Raw genomic sequence first — 21,546 nt, forward strand, 5'->3', positions numbered from 1 at the left:
CTCTTTGCTTAGTATATTATAATTAATTTATAACTATAATAATTTTTGTAATTTGTCTTGTAATTTTATATTGTTACCTTGTAATTGTTACTTTTTGGCTGATGGCTTTCGCCAAAGTCACAATAAATAAAAAAAAAAAAAAAAAAAAACTCTGCTTACTTATTGTTTACCTATTTAGTTTCTTTTCTTTCCAAATATATTTTCTGTGTCTAATCCAAATATTATATAGACCGGTTCGTCAAAACTTAAATATTCAATTTTATTTCATAACATGTCTGATTGTAAAATTATGAAGATAGAAATATACAATGCTATTGTAGAAGATTTTAATAAATTATCTTCGTTTAGCCGTAAAGCAGAAAATGAATTAAAGAAAAAATACAAACAGTGAGTTCCTTTTTTAAATAAGACAGACTGAAGATAATGAAAGGAATAATAATATAGTTTGTTTCAATAGAATTTAAGAGCTCAATGAAATAAGCAAATCGAAACATTTTGTTAATCAGTTAATTCAGTTTTGATTTGTGCTACTATTGAATGTCAACACCTTTTGGGCGTATCAATTGCCTTTTCGCATTTTTACGTTTTAAGATCTAAACGAGGTAATACTTTCGCTATAGGTTATTTGTCACTGAAAAATGTAAGGTGAAGATGAAATATGGACCATTTGCCTATCATGATCAATTCACCTAGAAGTTCTAGGTTTGGTCTCATAAAGCTCGATCTGAAAAAGAATATTTCTGGCATTAAACCTTTCATCTCTGTTATAAATAATTTCATCATTCTCTTCCTAGAACAGATATCATTGTATAGAATACTTCCTAAACTTATTAATATTAATTAAATCTATATTACATTATAAATAATGTTGATTTAGTCAAGATTTTCTCAGGGTGCAAATGCATCAACTGGCACTTTGCTGTACACAGTTATATCTGTATAATTTTTTTAATAATTCTTGTTATGAATTGGTAGGTGGAAGATAAGTGTTCTAAACTGTAAATTCCTTTGATTGCAATTACAAATATAAATATGAATGATACTATGGATAATATTAAATATACTGTGACACTTGTATCACCTTACATGTACTGCTTTTCCTCATTTTTCTCAGCTACAATCTTATGCTTTTGTACCCAGTAATTTCACTACCATATTCAACATTTAAAATAAAAAATACAGCCATGCAAGTATAGATGCTTGGCAATAGAAACCTAATGTTCAAACAGAAGACTTTTATACAAAGGTTTTGCATAGGTCACATCTACTTTTACAAGAGACTTGATAATAAAATATAATAATAACCACTATGTTTCAGTTTACCACCATCTACCTTAGGAAGCATTATATCATTGCTGGTTCAGAGAGCCATGAAACAGAGTTATAGAAAATCCCCAGTAATTTCCAGTAAATATCATGATTTATATGAGGAACTTATGACAGATAAAAGCAAAGGAAATGTCATTATGAAGTGAGTGGATATAGAATTATTGTAGCAAATTAGTCATTTTCTAAATTTGTTAACAATATCTCATACCTTGTAGTGTTGTATGTAGTAAGCTTGGTATGCACTAGCATTAGCACAGATAATCCTTATTATTATAATAAATTAAAGTGAGTTTGTTTGTTACCTTTTAGCATCTTAATGGCTTAACTAATTACTAATACATTTTATATGGGATAGAGAAGGATATAGGCTCTTTTTTTATTTCAGCCAGTAAATATATTTAGATCACACAGATAATATAATTAAATTCTGTTCTGTAACTTTTGTGTGAAAAAGTAACAAATATCCATTCAGTCATCTATTGCCTTTGTACCTTTGCAAACTTTCACAATTATTATATTAATAAGATGCAATAACAAAACCTTTCACAATTTCTTTTTTCAGGCTTTCTGATAGTCAGGGAATTAGTCCAGCTTTATTTGCAAGATCATTGTTGCAAAACGTGTATTCTGATTCTACTATGGCAAAAAAATGTATAAAAGATACAACACTAATTGAAGACAAAGATTTGGCTTATCAAGTATATTTGGTAATAATAATTTTTATAATAAGCATAACCATAAAAATAAATAACCTGAGTAACTCTCATTACTTTTTTGAGTGTACTGAAGCGAATAAAACTCAAATATGGTTGTTAATTTTAAACTTTCACACTCTTTACACATATTTTAAATACACACGTAATGAAATACCCTTACAAGGGATTTTCATCATGTTAAGTCCCAATAGTGTATTCAAATATGGTTGACATAAATTTATGCTCTTATTGGTATTAATATTAAATTATCCACTTCGTTTTACACACATTGAAAAAGCGTAAAATACATAAATGGTGATTGCATATATAAACTTAGGGTGATCCTCCTGCTTGTAGGAGCGACGATGGTGGATACAATCTAACAACTTATATACGACATGGATAAGATTTAGCAAAATCCGGTACAAACATGCTTATTACATTCTATACCCTTCGTAAAATACTTTTACACCTATAATATTGTTATTATTAACCAACTTAAAAAAATGGAGAAGGTTCACACTTCGTAGTTTTTAAAACAAAATAATCTCATGATTGAAATAGGTGTTTTTGTAGAACAAATCCTAAGTTATATAATATTATACCACTATTGCGATATAAAATTATTTTTGAACTCGACATTATCGAGTTAGTCGCAAACGCAATGCATATTGAAAAGGTGAAAAAAAGTTCAAACATAAGCTCGTACAGGCACATAATCTAGAAGTGAATTATACATTTTATATAGTTACTAAGTAAACAAGACGTCAACGTTGGTATTTTAGTTGTATAATCATAAAAATAAGGACTAGGCAGAAGTGATTCCCGCAAATTCAATAATAATACTACGTCTGTGGCACGCGGCGCTCAGTCTATAGGTCTCCTTAGATGCCTTGCTATATATTTTGTATATACCGTATATTTTTGATATTTGTCCGTACCGTATATTATTGTATATAAATTATTAGATGGTATGTCGCATGGGTAAAAGTAGCTTTCTAGTGGTGAAAGAATTATTGAAATCGGCAAAGTAGTTTTTGAGTTTATTCTTTACAAACATACACAAAAAAATACAAATCTTTCCTCTTTATAATATTAGTGTAGATGAGTGTATTTAAGAATGACAAAATAATTTATTAAATGAGCATAAATTTCTGATAACCAGCAAGTCTACTCGAATCTAATATTGATAAAATAATCCAATCTATTACCAATGACAATTGGTGCTGCTCTCACGAGAAAATAATTAGAAAATAGGTTCGAATTGGTAATGGTTTGCAATAGTTTGTGTTAGCAAGTTATACTAATATGCATCTACCAGAACAATATGGAATATTATATCGCTACCATTGCAATTTTTAGAGTGCGAAATGTCTCAATTCCAATATCCATCTATTAGAATTTATTTCAAGAGTAATCACGCATATTTTATTGAGAGAAACGGGTACTTTTTATTGGCATCGAAGCACTTACAAAGGAAAGTATATGAATTTGATTTTTACCCAGACTTTTTTTATTCCTATGGTTTAACTTAAAGTTTCTATATTCCAAAATTATGTATACTAGCAACCCACCCCGGCTTTACATGGATAGTAGAGCATATATATAATTTTTTGCATCAGTTTGTTGAGTCGAGTGTGAACTAGATTATATATGGTATACTGTTCCCGTCATATTTGTAAGTATAATACAAAATAAATATAAAATTGTTCTAAAGCAGTCTACTGTTTATTTCAGGGTATAATGAATGATAACCAATATGGACCTTATGCAGATATTATTAAACAGTAAGTATTAGATTAGAATATTCTATTAACAAATAAGAATTATATCAATAATATAATATTTATTTATTAATTTATTTATAAGAATATCTTATTCTGTCTTAATGACTATTGATATTTACTGAATATTGTATTACTGTTTCAGATCCATCGGACTAGAGTATGAGTTAAGGCTAGAGAGGGAATTGAGATTGATGAACATTACATTTTCTGATGAAAACATATTGAGATCCCGAGGATATGATAAAACTCCAGATTTCAAATTAGATGTTCCTATAGCTATAGATGGTTTTATAGTAAATTGGGTTGAAAGTAAAGCTTTGTTTGGCGATGAAGAAAATCATTCAGGCTATTTGAAGGAACAACTTTCATGCTATTGGAACAGGTTTGGTCCTGGTTTAGTGATATATTGGTTTGGTTATTTAGAAACCTTAAATTCTACACCCGAAGTCAATAATATGTTCATACTACGAACAAGTTTTCCAGAAAAATCAAGTATTACGCAATACAGAATTGATTTATAAATTAATCAGCTATTGTCTGAATATTTATTATTTAGAAAGTTATGTGTAAGAAGGAAAACCTAAAATGGCAGGCCAGTATTTTAATAATAGGCCAAAATCTAGTGGATTGATAGATGATTTCAATATTTAATGAAGTTGGAACCACATTGAGAGTTACAGGATCCCAATGCCAGGTCATTCAATAGTTTTAAGTCTATTCTCAAATATTAAACAAAATATTAACTGAAGATAAATATGATTTTTAATCATTATGCTATGTTTATCCTGTTCTTTTAAATATAAATGTAAGAAATTTGTATTGTTTTTATTTTACAACTTTTACAATTTTATCACTTACTCTCTGAGTAACATGTAAAAGTGTAGCATAGGGCTAATAAAAAAAAGAATAAGGGAGGAAAACGTTAACATGGTTCACCTACAATTGTAATGTAATTCGAATTTTCTTCCCGGCAGAAACGTGAAGTGGGATAGAGATAGGTATCTCACAATGAGTTAGATATTAATAATGAAATCTACTTATACCATTTACACGTGCCTGAAGATGATGCATACTATTTTGACTTTTGAGACTAGTCAGGCATCCTGATTTTAAAACTCGATAAAGCCGAATTACAATACTATTTATTAAGATAGTATAAAGAATTTTATTGCTATAGTTAGTACTTATACGTAGTATATCTAATCAAGTCTGCAACATACACACTTCCACTACCAAAGATTAAGGACAGTACCTGCAGCTTTGTCTACGGGTATATACTAATTTGTAATTACCTAACTACATACTGTCAATGTCAATATTTACGTCATTGTCAATTTGACACAATACTACTTAATACATTTGCAATTAGATTCAGAATAATTTTTTTATTGAATTCCCTGTTTTACTATTGTCTCGATATATTTTTATTAAAAAATTCTGGAGACCTTGTATATTAAAAGAAACAATGGTTGTTGGAGCTTTCCCTATTGCTAAATTATCTGTACTTCTAGTCAAGCAAATTAGCAAACCTATCGCAAATGCATGTAAAGAACGGGCCAAAAATAGTCCTTTTTTCAGGACTTATGTTTGCATGCCTCCTGCTCAATGTATGTATATATTTTTTTATTTCTCACAACAGCACTGTTAAATATTGTCTATTAATCTGCGATCTTTACATTTGTGTGAAAATAGTTACACAATTTTGTGTTTGGTATACATGTATACTTTTCTTTTAGTCTACAATTGGTGTGAAGTAAAAGCAAAAATGTGGATTTTAAATTTGGGAAAGCCTGTGAATATTCCAGTATTAAGTCAGGAAATGGCAATCGAATTAGGGGCTAACCTGCTTGGTGAAACTGTTATATTTGTTATTGGTGCTGGATTACTCATAATAGAGTACAACAGGTACCTGGATTCTGTGTAGTTTATATTATTGTTTGAATTAACTATCTTTTAACAAATGCATTATATTATAGGCAAAGTAAGAAGGAAGCTGCTAAGGAAAATAAAAGAGAGGAGGAAATGAAACACATCACTAGTACTATAACAGACCTGTACTTCACAGTTCAACGACAACAAACACAGCTCAGGGAAATGGAGAGAATTATTTATTCAATAAGTGTGTATAATTTTTCTTTTTTATTTTATTATTTGTTTTTAAAGATCTTAATACTAGTGGTTGATGCCTTTCTGTCTTTTAAATGCTTTTTTAATATATATCATACACATTATGCTGTTTCAAACATCACTACTTTATTCTCTTAAATTCCCATTATTGTTACCTATTATCTAATTTAGCAATCACATGAAATCTCAAAATTTATTTTGAGTTTTTAAAACTGTATTTTGCCCATTTTTTTATTACATATTTTGAAAAATAAGAATTTTTAGAATATAAAACAGTAATATAAATATTAAACAACTTGCTGATATCCTCCTGCTGGATATTAGTTTCCTTTCTTCTCTTTATAAAGGTAGTTTGTTTTCTTTTTTAAATACCATTTAATCATACCACTTGCGTGGTTCTTGAGCTATAATACTCTGTGTTATGAGGAATAAGGCAACAAATATCTTGGGGCACAACCCAGACATTTAAACTTGAGCCAACTCAGAAAAGTTTATTTCCTAAACTAATTCAACCAGAAGTCAAACCTGGGATCTCATTTACACAAAGCAACATGCTCTCCATTGCACCATGGAGATTGTTAGAGTTATATATAGTCTATTATTATTTATTTTCTGTTCAAGTTTTTTAATCGCTGATAAAGAAATGTCATCCTCACTCGTCCATAACTTTTCTTATGTATGTACCAGTATATTACAAAAGTATTATTGCCAATAAACATAGTTAAGCCCAATAATTTAAAACTACCTTCAATAATAATTACAAGTGAAGAATTTAAATACAAAATACCTAAATGAATTTGCAATACTTATTGCAGACCAAAAGAAAATTTAATAATTCAGAAAATATTTTTTCTAAATGGTGATTTTTTAGGTGGACAAAAACCAACTCAACCCTCATCACCTGCTGCACCAGGAAACCAGCCTCCACCAGCACCTCCAACTGCTGCTACACCACAGAATATGAACCATATTAGAAACTATGAAGATATGCCCGTAACATATACACCATATCCCAACAAGGGAATAATCCTGCAATCTCTTAACTATATTCAAATGGATGCATTGAGTTCACTGTTTCCATGTAATGGCAGTAAACGAGATATATCTGAAGAAGATAAACCAATACAGCAACACAGAAGAGGCCCAGCGGTTTTATCACAAGCATTGTATAATATAGAAAATAATTTCAGAAGTTTATTTTAAAATTATTTATCTATTAATATATAGAAGAATTAAAACAATTAGCAGAAATACTTAATATATTTTTTGCATTATGAGATAGATATGCTTGTAATAGGTTACATATGTATTTATACTAAAAATATAACTTCTTATAGTTCTTAACTATTCAAATATCTGTAGGTATCCATGAACTGACAAAAAGTGAAGATTGTTATATAATTGTTATAATGTACTATATTAATTTAAATATATTGAGATTGTCTAATATCATTATATTGTTTTATAAACGATGATGGTTCTGGTAGTTTTATGTGATTTTTACATTAAAAATTCAACGACCCTATTACGAGTTTAAGTATATCAGGCAATCTTAATTTCGACATTGTAAGATGGACGTTTGTTTTCGAATATTTTTTTTGTTTGTAGTAATCTCGTTTTGTAAAGCTGTAATTTAGTAGTGTACATAAATTATCAAATCTACAATTTGTTTTATTTTATTGAACTAAGTTATTATTAATTTCCACATATCTTGGTCGCCCAGACGAAATTCACATGACTTCATGACCAAGATGTTTATATTCCGGACATTTAGACAACCTATGCCCTCTATCACAAATATTGTGTATATAAAATTTCATGAAAATTGGTTAAGCACTTAAGAAGTTATTTTCACATTTATATAAGTAAGGACTTTTATAGTAAACTAGCTTTTACCTGCAGCGTCGTCGTTTTGATTCGATTTCTTGTTACATAAAATTTCAGGCGTCTAACTTCGAAATTACATACTAACTTAAACCGCGTTTTTAGCGGTTGAAATTTAAAATCCCTTTCCTAATGTTTACTTACGCTATTCAATAAATCTATCTGCAAATTTTCAAGGTTCTAAATTCAACGATTTCGGTTGTGCTGTTGATTTTAGGCCCTGTAGACAAATGGCTTATGAATCCATCAAGGAAATTTGCCCATTGTTGAAAATCGTTGTCATAAGCAAGAAATGGAAAGTTTGTATAAGAGGTTGGAGATTGCCATCTCACTCTATCTCATATATGTGATGATAGATGATATGGTGATGATTCCATTGATGTATTCGCTTACCATTTGTTTAGAGAGTTAGGTTTCATCCTCACCTATCACCACTTAGTGTTGTCCCATCAGCGTATACTGATAGCGTAGTGAGGGGGGAGAGAGGTTAACATCATTATCATCCATAAAGAATATAGCAGTTTTATTTCTTTATAATTTAGTTAAAATGTACTATTTATCTAACAACCCACTCCGGTTTCGCTTTTTTTTTATTTGTAAATAAAATAGTTACTTAAAAATACGGTAACAATCTTGTTTTTTTTTTTTATATAAAAATACATAAAATTAAGAGTGGTTTTTATTGATATTAAATAAATAAATAAAAAAAGTTATAAATAAGATTAGATAGACTTAAATTTCCAATACCCACTGAGAATGTGAGTAAATAAAATCATGATCATTTGTTTATTTAAGATTATTTCCATATATCCTGGGGTGGGCATGGCCCACCTGGCTTCTCCTTAAATACGCCTATGAATCTGGTAACATTTATGCTTAAAGAATCGAAATAAAACTAGACTTATTAATCAAGCCATTCATTCATATAAATACAATCTTGTGGCGTAATTAGTCCTGTTGAACAACATTTATGTATAAGTGGACAAACTCCGCAAGGCACTTGAACTAGCCCAGGAGCTGGCAAAAGTGGATCTATGGCTCGATATACCTTACTGCCATCAGGGTACACACTGCTTTCTGCTTTGCCGTCATAAACAATTGTATTCAATATTGTTATCACATCTTCAACTTCAAGTTTGACCTGAAACCACCAAATATTTAATATTTGGTTTAAATTAACAAAATAACAACATGTACAGGATAAAATCAAAATCATAAGCATTATAAAACTAAATACATATGTACTCATACTATACATATATAGATACTTTTGTTTCCTCCGTAAGATCACAGTAGTATTGTGTAATACAAACAATTATAAGAAAAGATTACATAGAATGACTACCTCAAATACATTGCAGGGAGTCAGTGGATGTAGGTAGCTCAGAACCGTTCTTTATGGTAGTCTATGGCTGAGGCCTATGTTCGAGATAAGATTGATATGATGATGATAACAAAAAATTACATTGAGAAAATAATGGACATCTTTGTCGCTACAAGCTATCTCTTCCAGGCAAGGTTTAGATGCAGAAGAGTACTATACAAATAGTTTGACTGTTTATATACCTATACAAATACACATATATATGTAGTTACAAAAATAAAAAATAATGTGTATATGATAATCTGTGTCTTGAAATACAAAGATGACAACTTACTCAGATAAAAGTTCTTAACTTTTAGCTATAGAACATTTAGTTTTTGTTGTTTTTCAACTCATGTTTCTTTGATAAAAAAGTTCAACTTCATTGGTATCTTATATTATCCTATACCTTACAGAGGATGCTAATGGTTTCAATTTCACCCTGTTTAGCAAGTTTGAATATGAAGAGTCTGACATGGTAATGGAAAAATATATGGTACAAGAAAAATCTTAGTTCTAAGAAATAGCAACACATGAGGGGTACCATTAGTATCATAGTATATTCTGTAATGTATATGGTACTGTTTCACTTCAAATATCAATTTTCTCATAACACAATTTTAGACCTGTTTGGTTAGTTTGGTATCCAGAGAGAGAGAGAGAGACCTTGATCATAAAATTTAAGTGGATCTTTTTTAAATTTTATTGTTGCTATAACAAACACTGCTATCAATGACAATGACTGCTGTGGATCTGAATTAAAATGAATGAATGAATGTTCATGAAAAAATTTTAATGTACAGATGGTAGCTTAAAATTAAATAATAGTGTATTACTTATATTGGTGTTAATATTAAAATAAGTAATGATTACATTTTACTTACATTACTAATTCCTAAATCAGTAATATATTTTTGAACTTCAGCAGCAGTGGCATAAGACTGTGTTCTACCAACAATTGGTCCTCGAGGATTGTTCTTTATGTTGTCAGCCCTTTGCTGTAGAAACCTAAGGCATTGCCTGTTTAGAATATCTACAAACTCTGACTCAAAATCTTGATCTTGATACCATGCTCCACCAGATATAGATCTATCTGGTTCTAGATTATACAACATATACACTTTTTTCTTTGAAGCCTTGAACAAAACATAACACTTATTTTAAAATCCTATATTTATTTTTATGTCAATCCCATAAAACAACCTGTGTTTGTTTTCTTAAATTAATATAAATCTGTCTAATATTTAATTGTGGATAAAGAATAATCTAATAATTTAGAAGCTTTTTTTAAAGACCATTAATTTTTAATAATCATGCACAACTAAATAATAAAGAAATCATATCAAATAAACTCACATTAACACATTTTACTGCTTTTATCAGTTTTTTACTCTCTAAACTTTTAAGAACTTTATTCAGTTGTGTATTTGCTAAATTAGAGCGAACCCTAATATCTCGAATCCATATTCCCTTGTTGCCAGCTTCTTCAATTAAATTAAATACTACTTTTTCTTCATTATCTGCACCTTTTACAGCTTGTTTACTACTCTGTGTTTTTAACCTGCAATAGTAAAATTAATAATTAGCAATAATAACCCATAATGGCTTCAAAGCTAGGATCACTTTTTGCAATCCTACTGTATAATATTATAAATATGAAAGTAAGTTTATTTGTTTATGTTTATTTTCATTCCACATAGTACAGATTAGTTGTCACAGTATAATAGGTAAGCACATAATTCCCAAAGAGAGAACCAGCTTCTTCTATAACAATTAGATCTATATATTTACTATACTTTATATAATTAAGGCTAAGACACTTATTTATTGTTATTAAGTAAAAATTTTAATTTATTTGATTTTTTATACTTATTGTGTATTTGCATACATTATTGAATGTATTGTTTTTAATTATATATGTATATTGCAGTTTGTTTGTTTGATACCTCTTAACACCTTAACAGTAGGGAGAAAAGGGTTGTTAATAATGGGGACTACTAGCCCAATTATTAGCAATATACCCTCAGGTCAACCTCCTTGCAGTCTTCCCTGGAAATCATCATGCTGAATTCCAGGTGTACACATCACAATGGGCTATCTATGTTTTATCATTCTCATCTATCATGCCTTGCTGATGTCCTCCCAGTGTATATAATAATTACAGTAGGGGTAAATATTTTGATATGATCTATTAAAAAAAAAATATATATATATATAATTAATCACTATGACCAAAATTAGGTGTACACATATAAGATGGAAAAGGGCATGGATAACTATTTGGATCAATATATACTGTGGGTAAAAGGCAGTAATGTATTATTTCCAGTGTTATAGACAGTTTCTTCTCATAATATTTATTCAAATAGACTTGTTTACAAGCACTTTTAAATCATATTTTTTTTAATCTACTGCAGAGTTAGAAAGTTATCTGTTGAGAAGGGCCCACAAGAAACTCAACAGTTACTCTTTTAAATATATTTATTTAAATATACAACGTCTAAAATTACATGGTTATTAAAAAGCCCCTGCATGATCAACTAACACTAGGAACATTTGTCATTCAAGTAATTGGTTAGTGTATAATAAGCTTTGTTTAATAAGTGTATTTTAATAACAGTTTCAATCTTATTAAAAGGTAGATCTAAAATATCCTTTGGTATCTTGTTATAACTTTTAATGTCCATTCCCATAAAAGACTTAGTAACATATATGTTTTAAATAAAACTTCCCAAGAAGGGATGAGAGATAATATCTAAATGATACTTTGAAACAGTAAGTTTGTATTTGTATCTAGTGTAAAGATTATTGAGATCATTGTTTTTAAGAAACAGTTGAAGATTACTATGTAGTAATCTTGAATAATAATGTAAACAAAATAATAATACATATATAAAAGTAATAACATTCACTGTAGAACTTAATTTAGCTTCAAGTTTTTTAATGTGAGAACTCCACTGAGTTTTATTAAGAGTAATTCCAAGAAAGACAGTAGATTCTATAAAATCGAGAGGTTCGTTATTTAATTTTACAGTGGAATTAGAATTGTGATTTTAAGAAAATAAAAAATTTACACAATTTTTTTAGTGTTAAAAACATATTACCTGTATATAAACGAGCCACCTTGTTTGAATAGATCTATCAAACCTTGTTGTAAAAGTTTGTTTATCATCATTACTCGCTGCTCTGAAGAAAGCTCGGGTATTGTAGCTGCTACGTCCTTATCTGTAATACCCTTAGGATTTTTCTTGGCGATATTAAGAATTTTTTCAGTAATGGCATCTTCTGAAGAATTAGAACTCATTGTTCCTGATAGAGTTATGAAATAATATTTGAAAATCTCAAGCACAAATATATAAATTCTATTATAATATAAATAAAATTTTATTTATACACATAAATTAAGATGAATAGCTGATACAGAGTAAGTAATCACTATCCAGAGATAAATAAAATTACTACGTTATAAGAGTTGGCAGTAACCTTATACTCACAAGGCCTGGAAAAAATTAAAAGCATGTTTCGTTTTCAAAGTATAATATCAACACAATAAAATTATGTATATTCATAGCATTATGCTCACATCTATATAAAATTCTATGTAAATAATAAAACATATATATAAAATTCTCATGTCGCGGTATTTGTTACCAAACTCCGAAATGGCTTTACCGATTTTTATAAAATTTTGTGTGCATATTGGGTAGGTCTGAGAATCAAAGAAATGAATGAAAAGAGAAAAAATTAATGATAAGGGTGACCCACCCCTATGTAGATGTAAGCTTGATGATATTTGTACATATAGATTCAGAAGGAGTGAGAGACAAAAAATTTTGAACAAGATTGAATTTTTTTACGGTTTGGTAACATAGAATTATAGAAAAACGTCATGCCTAGAATGATGTTTCAACTGTCGCAGGCCTGGTTACCTTGTTGTTGTCATTTTCTGTTTAATCTATGTTTTTATTTTAACAGTATTTTTTTAGATATGATGTATTTTTTTTCTTTTTGTTTATTTTAGCACATTTATTATGAGATATATAAATATCAATAATTAAAACAAAACATCTAAGCTCAACGAAATTATTCTGTGCCTGTGAACTTGCTATCTATCCATGCGTCTATACAATATTTTTAAATTTCGTATCAGAACAAATCAAAATAAACTTTTTATTAATTTCTAATCCTCGATAATGATGAAATTGACCCTATGGAAATTCGGTTTTTTATTGTTTTTGAGTTCTCTATGTGCATATTATTTGTATTGTAAAACTTATGCTGACAATATATATAGGAGACATTATTCCAAGTAAGTTGTTTTATTTCTTTTTAAAAGTATTTTTATTTATAAATTATGTATTTATTATATAACAATCTTTTAGTATTTGCATTTTATAACATTTATATTTTAAATAAAACTTTCCCAAGAAGGGATGAGAGGTAATAGTACTAGTAAGGTAATAGTATTTTTTTTCTTATTTATTATATATATAGTTTATTGCTAGCAATATACTCGTTATTATGATCGACTTCCATACATAAAACTATCATGTTTACTTTTGATTTTTAACAATTTTCTAAATATGACATAATGTAACGACTAACTTCATTCTTACTTATTATCACTCACTGGTCACCATTTTCATCCAAAAGAAAGTACCTTTCTGTATACCATATTGGTCTTTAGCCTTGGTACGTTTTGTAATGGATACTTAACATTTTGCTGTTTTAATGTTAATAATGAGTACTATTTTTTTATGCAAATTATAATGGTAATCAGACTGATTGCTGTGTGATTTTGGCATAGAATAGGTTACCTCTTCCTTTCCCATAGGCAACGTAAGAGGTGACTAAGGGAACTTAATGGTTAAGAAATGGGCAGCAGTGTCCCTTTTAAAATATCACCAAAGCCCAACTGCAATTGCCAACCAAGGAAAGGCATATGTTTAACAGTGGACAGTTAACGGTTGATATGATGAAACAAGCTGATGACCCATCTAATGGAATGTGTTATAAGATATGTACAGTACCATGGACATAGTAGAGTATATGGTTTTACCTGATATTTTGATTTTATAATATTTTTCATATGTTGCTATTCTTGAGAACTAACATTTTATGCCTCTGTACCCTGTAATTTTATTGCCATATTCCACCCTTCAAATTGAAACACAGATATGCAAATGTAACTGCTTCATGGTAGAAACACAAATGGACAGAGTTATTCAAGTAGACAAGTTTTATCTATTCTTATTTATTTATTAAGGCTCTGTTTGGTAAACATTTGTCTTAAAAGTTTGAATTCTTTATTTGAACTTGAAATTGTAAATATAAAAGACTAGTTAACTAATTATAAATTTATTAATTTTGGAATATTTTAACAATATTGTCCCTTTTATTTGTATAATCTTTATGGTAAACTCTTATTTGTTTACTTGGCCACAACAGAAATTTAGTGTTTTGCTCTTTTGAGGCACAATCATGAAAAAAGGAAAATGTTTTTGTGTTTTGCTTTTTGTTACTTTTTTTTTATTCTTTTATCCCTTTTACTGTGTATGTCTGTATTATGTAAATGTTTGTAATTTGTGTGCTGTAAATAATGCAAATAAATTATCTATCTATCTATCTACTGTGATTTAACTGTGACGAGAATTGTTTCATTATATATTTGTATTGTTTTTAGAGCTGTTGAAGTGCAACATAAAGAAGATGTGGAAAGAATAGTTCTGTCATTTGTAGTTTGTGATTCAAGATACAATGAATCCTTGAATGTTGTTAAATCTGTATTAATATTTACAAAGACACCAGTATACTTTGTTATATTTACTGATGAAAATCTGAAGCCCAAATTCAATGATACACTGAACAAATGGAGGAGTCTGACTAACAATCAGCTGGATTTTGAGTTACAGAAAATTAATTTTCCAGAAGCCCATGAAGAGGACTGGATGAACCTATTCAGCAAATGTGCAGCTCAAAGACTTTTTATTCCTGTATGTTTATCTTACACATATAATTGTAATTAGATAGTGTCTCTACATGTGAGATATGTAAATTAATATGAGGGATTTTAATAAGACCCAAAAATGCAAAACTAATAATTTTTAGAAATATTTGTCTGTCTGCATGTTTGTTCTAGCACCACATCAAATATACTGTATCAAATTTAATGTGATTTTCATAATTGTATTCCTGAAAATCTAACATAAGAAGTGGTATATGTTTTATTTTGATGTGCCATGTAAAAGTAATTTATGTCATTAGTTTTTCTACTCCTCCTATAACTTATTTTTAAGTAACAGCCAAAACTAGCTTATGAAATCCACACATGCGAAGTTGTGGGCAAGATGCTGATTATGAATATTTTTATGTGCTAGTTTTTTTTTAATTTTTTTTATTATTATTATTTTTTTATACCACTGAGGTGGCAAACAAGCTTACGGCCTGCCTGATGGTAAGTGGTTACCATAGCCTATGAACGCCTGCAATACCAGGCTTTACTTTGACTTTATTAATACTTTATTTTGACTTTTAATTCAATGTTTGAAATATAATATATAGCTTGCAAAGCCCTACTATATTACAAACTATATATGATCAATATGTTATTATTTAATACTACTGTACTATGTATTACTAAAATAGTTTAGTTATTCATTGTCCACTATTCTTGCTTGCCGAGTGATACAGATATATATATCTAATATAAAAAAATTATTATTGTACTAATTTATTTAATGTAACTATGTAATATTTCATTTCCAGAAACTAATACCTCACATAGACTCCATGATATATGTGGATACAGATACATTATTCCTAGGACCTGTAAATGAATTGTGGAGTTACTTCTCCCGGTTCAATAGTTCTCAAATATCAGCTGTAGCATTGGAAGATGATAACCCAAATGTGTCTTGGTATCCCAGATTTGCAAAACATCCATTTTATGGCAAATATGGTAAGTAATACTAGTTTCCGTATTGTTATAATCATTATATAATTTGTTGATTGCATCAGAATAAAGTTGTAAAGGATATTATGCTATTTTTAATCCTAGTCAATAAATATGTCTTGGTAACACAATTTATATCACAGACATAGCTAAGTACTACTGCTTCTACTCAAGTGTTGCCATTTAGTGTTGTTAATAGTTGTTAAGCTGCCTTATTTTTATTAATTTCAATATTTATATTTATATATATATATATATATATATATATATATATATATATATATATTATTAACAATTTTAAATGATCTAAATTTTCGTTTTTCAGGTATCAATTCTGGGGTTATGTTGATGAATTTGACTCGTATGAGAACCTTTGGCTGGGTTGATTATGTCACTCCTATCATGCTCAAATGGAAGCTTTATATACCTTGGGGTGATCAGGTAATCATCATTAAAAAATATAAATTTGCTAATACCTGACATTCAAGATGGGATGCTCAGTGATTTATCATAAAGTTAAAAATCAGTATCAAATTTATCAATCAATTTATTTATTAAATATTTAAGTTTCGATTAAACACTTAATCGAAACTTAAATATTTAATAAATAATTTTATTAAATGTTTCAAATATTTAATTAAATAATTTATTAAATACTAAATATTTATTATTAAGTATTTTGAATAAATATTTAATAAATTTTCACCCAAAAAATTCATTCTTGCTTATGTCTAATAGCACTTTTTGATTAATTGTTAGTTTAATTATTAATTTGTTTTTATTATTATTCATCCCTTATTAGTTGTCAAATACAAATGTCTTTATTGTGGATCATAGGTCAAATTAAGGTATTACATTAATTAAATAGTATTTCCATGCCCTGCTATATAAGCATACAATATATGAAACACATATAAATCAAGTACATGCATTATTTAACAATAACATAAATCATAACATTTAAAATTATGCAGTGAAGCAAAACAATTTAAAATGAGACAATATTTTTGACTAATGATGATTATTTACGTTTATCATTAATATATTCATTTAGGCTATAGTAACATTTATTAATTTACATATTATGAAGGTTCTTTTATAGTTCAATATTATAAATTATTGTACTTTGCTTATTTTCGTACAATTTAATTATTTATTTGTACTTAGATCTGAATTCTTTTGTGCAATTACAGGATATAATAAATATAATATTCCACTACCATGAGCGTGCTGTGTATGTGTTGCCATGCCGGTATAACTACCGCTCCGACCAGTGTATGTATGGTGATGCGTGCGCTGAGGCAACCACCCGAGGCATCTTCCTCCTTCACGGCAGCCGTAAAGCATTCCATAATCATAAACAGCCGGCCTTTGAGGTATTCACCTATATTCTTATTCACCAATTGATGGACCTACGAACGGTCGAACAGACGAGACTAGAACGAGAAAGTTTGAAATTTACATTGACATGTAAAATTTTTTAAGTAAACCAGCACTAGGTGATCCGGCAAACATTGTTTAGCCCTCCACTGAGTATATTTTTTCTTATTGTAACAAAAACTATTCTGTCTATCAATTTGGAGCGAAGACAGTACACATATATAGACTAGTTGTATCTTGTGGCTTCGCCTGTGGTCGTATAGTGATGTTGAATAACCTATGAATTTCATCAAAAAATAAGATTTTCTGTTTTCAAATCTGACTGAAATTAACGTGTTCAAACAAACAAATAAACTCTTCTTCTTTATTATATTAGAGTAGATAATAAAGTGCTTTTAATATTCTTTTCAGGCTATATATCGAGCGATTAACGAGTATAATATAGGTATAGATTCGACAGAGACTCTCTTGAATAAGATGGAGAAGTATTTTACGGAAGCGCCTGCTTCAAACTGTGGAAATTTAAAAAATGCCTTTTTCCGATTACCAATTAAAACTATTAATGATCTATATGGCAAACCCAATAGATAGAATGTAAAAAGTTTCACTATTAAATAGAGAATGTCGTAGTTAGGGGTTCAATGTAAGTAATTATCAGTTGATTTTTAAAATCCCATTTTAAGTATTAATGAAAGTATTATATTAACTTAATGTATCGTATATGTACGTACTTGAAAACTGTATAAATATAGAAATGTTATTTAAATGTAAACACCAAGTTTGGTTGTACGATTATTGTGTGACTGAAAAAAATATTAAGTGGGCGGGCTTTGAACCCGCATCTTCTACTTAATGCCGATCCCAGTATTCAATTACGTATATATAAGAATAAGATATATTAGTCTTTATTATCAGCTCTCAGGGTATTTGATATACTGTTTTTATATTAATAATGGACTGACTTATAAAGTAATTAATTTAATAAAGCAACCAAACCAATGTTAGGATCTCTGAAGCATCATATCTCAATTATGTATCAAATTTGTCAAATATGTAAAAATAATAGGCTATAGTCTGATAGTCCATTACAGTATAAATGCGATAATGTAATTTTTTTCTTGCAATAATTTATATAGCGAAGAGAAACCTTTAAAAAAGTGTAAAATTGCATTCCATCTTGAGCTTAAAATTCATATAGGGAAATTATTTTTAAGTAACAGCCAAAACTAGCTTTCCTGATGTCTATTTTTTTTAATGTTGTAAATTATACAGGTATTAATTTTTAAAAGCTAAAAATTTCAATCTCAAATACTTCTCTTTTTTGCTTAAGGGGTAAATGGAATGAATAATTAACTACTTGTTTATAATACAAATGTAACGATTTTTATTAATCTCATGATTAAACTCTTCTTTTAGAGCTAACTCTGCATATTATAGCACGGTACTAACGACAGGTCAAAAACAAAAATACAAATAGTATCATACGATCAATACAGTTCTTTTAAAGTAAAAATTGACAAATATCAATTGTTACCCGCTATTTACTATAACAGGCAGTATATAATGATACGAAACAAACTCAAGAACAATTGTTTCACGTAAAAATCTCTAACCACAATTGCCTTGGATAAGATGTAACCATAGATATTAAAATACTATATATTACTAACAGCGCTCAAAGCTCAAAAATCCCCATGTCTCATCAAACTGAACCGACTGTTCCCATACATGCGCCGGCTCCTTTATGCGAAGGTTTTGTTGCGGAGCTCCGAAATATTTCTAAAAATTTAAATTCACGGTCGGGACTGAGACGACGTAATTACCAATAATAATCATATATAAAGATACTATTTACCTGTAATACCGTCGCGTTAAGTCCCGATTGTAGTTATTTAATAAAGCGAAAGTTAAAGTTAACTATTTCAAAAAGACCCGTTTGATGTGTAAAAATGTGTTAAAACCCTTAAATCACTTCGAGTCACAGAGAGTTCGTAGGTAATTTTAGAATATTACCATGTCTTCTATTTTTAAATAAATTTTTAAAAGTATTCCAGATTTAAATGATAATTATTAATTGAAGCAATCGCCTTCATGATTATTTGTCGATGATTATGTTCAAGTCAATTTACTCGTATATTTATTGTGTAAACTTTATTTTTAACCTTCAGTTTTTTCGTCTCAGTGATAATGAAAATTTGATAATAGATGCCCTACGTAAACTTTAATTGTTAATTCTTTATAATATTCGATAGTATGAACCTCTAGAGTGAACGATTATGTTAGCTTCATATATGGTATATATGTATAAATAATTTTATGTCAGATGAACGACATCATCCGGTCCCGCTACAAAACAATAATTAAGAAAAACTATTATGGTATGTGATCCATACCACGAGAAGTAATTGTAAAGCAGTTTTGATACAACTCCAGTAAAAATTTAGTTTATTATTGGGACTTAGAATAAAGATAAAAAAAAATTATATAGAGAATAAATAACGGGAAAATGGAACTTCTAAATCGACTCCATTGTCTATCTCTTCTAATATTGTATTCTATAATTAAAATGTGTAACAAAAGATCTGATTGATAACTGTTGTGTACTGGCAGAGTCCTTAGTATTCTTTTTATTATTTTTAAACCTGTGACACTGCGACCTTTCCAGAATCTTTTGTGCTCGCCTCTTTTTAAAGTTCGCTGTTAGTGACAGGTATTTTAAGATGTTTTTTGTAGCGATGTTATTTATCTCCTCAGGGTATAAAGTGTATTTTCCAAAGGAGACATATCGTTTATGTTTGAATGGACTACAACAACAAATTAAGCGTTGTGGCGTTTCTTCCTCATTGTAACAAAATCAGCAAGGGCCATTATTATAAGGGCTATTATTATTTGCTGTTTCTAGGCTTTCCAATTTGAGGTGTCTGAGCTTAAGGCTTCGAGTCATGTAACAATAAGATTCTGGTCCTATTTGAGCTGTCTTTGCCACTACCTTTGCTAATTGATCTACGAATCTGTCTCAAGATAATGTTATTTCTGCTGCCCAAGTAATTTAATAACATTATGAAATTATAGATAGTACCTAGTATAATCATTATCCAGACTTAATGTGAGTGTAACACATTACACTTTTGTTACGGTTTATGTTACTATTGCGTTAGTAGATATTTACGTTGATTATAGTTAGTTTAATAAGAAGTTGTTAACCAATAATTTTTATGGTTGGCGAAAATGACGTTAGAAAATCGTAAAAAAATATAAGAAAATATTCATGTCATATTTAATCTAATCATAATTATGTGACTACTTCCTACATTTAAAGTTATTTATTACACATAGTTTGACACTGATTCTACCAATCATCACCGATTCGTTGTTAGGGTATAGAGGGAACTGGCTCTAAGTTATTGAATCTGCCTCATTTTATTATGTTTTTTAAATCCGTATTATGATTGTATTTTATGTCATATTTTAAAAAATCACAATAAATGTTTTTTAGTAATTATTGTTTTTATTATACACACCTATGTCTATAGAAAAATGCGTACAGTTGAGTTCTCACGCTTTTGAAGGCCACGGCTGAGTGGGGAAACATCATCACAAAATGGACAAAAATATCTACATAACTGCTTGTTCGATTATAGGAATAAAAAGGTATTCTTTATTCTAATGGTGTAAGTCATAGTTTGGTGTATGTCTCTTATGGATCATGTCACTATATTATTATGCGCAACTGCATGATCGCTATTCGACAAAGAGTGAAGCCAAGGCAATTTCTTTAAAAAAGGTGTCTTTAAAAGAGGTTTTTTCGTCGGAATGGCGTACAGGCGTAAAGATCCTAATATTGCAGGCGTTCATATCCTACGGCGACTGCCCACCATTAGGTGGTTCATATGCTTGTTGGCCAGCTTAGTGGAGTATAAAAAGTGTTTATAAATTAAAATACTTCACGTAATATACATATTGTGTATACGATCTGTGGAAAAAATGTTTAAAACTCATTGTTTTAAACGTCATGTGAGACTTGTATAA

The 21,546-nt window shown here is 29.0% G+C and overlaps 4 protein-coding genes across 5 annotated transcripts; 3 read left to right on the forward strand and 1 right to left on the reverse strand.

Annotated features, from left to right (window-relative positions):
* Positions 1-19: 19 nt before the first annotated feature.
* On the forward strand, positions 20-4,626 carry LOC113519665 (CDAN1-interacting nuclease 1). Of its 2 annotated transcripts, none has more exons than XM_026904821.3 (5): positions 20-387; positions 1,319-1,471; positions 1,892-2,036; positions 3,762-3,811; positions 3,954-4,626. In XM_026904821.3, exons 1-5 carry the CDS (start codon positions 272-274, stop codon positions 4,330-4,332), a joined length of 843 nt encoding a protein of 280 aa, XP_026760622.1. In that variant the 5' UTR covers positions 20-271; the 3' UTR covers positions 4,333-4,626. The 2 variants fall into 2 exon arrangements, with proteins under 2 accessions (XP_026760622.1, XP_052756422.1); XM_052900462.1 differs by lacking the exon at positions 20-387 and adding an exon at positions 466-602.
* A 517-nt stretch (positions 4,627-5,143) lies between these two features.
* Positions 5,144-7,603, forward strand: LOC113519675 (optic atrophy 3 protein homolog). Its single transcript, XM_026904837.3, has 4 exons — positions 5,144-5,418; positions 5,548-5,716; positions 5,788-5,930; positions 6,810-7,603. Exons 1-4 carry the CDS (start codon positions 5,277-5,279, stop codon positions 7,139-7,141), a joined length of 786 nt encoding a protein of 261 aa, XP_026760638.1. The 5' UTR covers positions 5,144-5,276; the 3' UTR covers positions 7,142-7,603.
* A 1,120-nt stretch (positions 7,604-8,723) lies between these two features.
* Positions 8,724-12,816, reverse strand: LOC113519731 (probable DNA-directed RNA polymerase III subunit RPC6). The gene is made up of 5 exons (XM_052900461.1): positions 12,680-12,816; positions 12,290-12,494; positions 10,542-10,746; positions 10,070-10,321; positions 8,724-8,963 (listed from the first exon to the last, which is right to left on the reverse strand). The coding sequence occupies exons 2-5, from the start codon at positions 12,487-12,489 to the stop codon at positions 8,727-8,729; spliced, it is 894 nt and encodes a 297-aa protein (XP_052756421.1). The 5' UTR covers positions 12,490-12,494; positions 12,680-12,816; the 3' UTR covers positions 8,724-8,726.
* Positions 12,817-13,084: 268 nt separating this feature from the next.
* Positions 13,085-21,016, forward strand: LOC113519633 (glucoside xylosyltransferase 1). Its single transcript, XM_026904773.3, has 6 exons — positions 13,085-13,494; positions 14,869-15,178; positions 15,951-16,143; positions 16,463-16,578; positions 17,331-17,513; positions 17,929-21,016. The coding sequence occupies exons 1-6, from the start codon at positions 13,379-13,381 to the stop codon at positions 18,106-18,108; spliced, it is 1,098 nt and encodes a 365-aa protein (XP_026760574.1). The 5' UTR covers positions 13,085-13,378; the 3' UTR covers positions 18,109-21,016.
* The last annotated feature ends 530 nt before the right edge of the window (positions 21,017-21,546 follow it).

Source organism: Galleria mellonella, unplaced genomic scaffold, assembly GCF_026898425.1.
Source record: "Galleria mellonella isolate WM207_F2 unplaced genomic scaffold, CSIRO_AGI_GalMel_v1 utg65, whole genome shotgun sequence".
Lineage (NCBI taxonomy): Eukaryota > Metazoa > Arthropoda > Insecta > Lepidoptera > Pyralidae > Galleria > Galleria mellonella.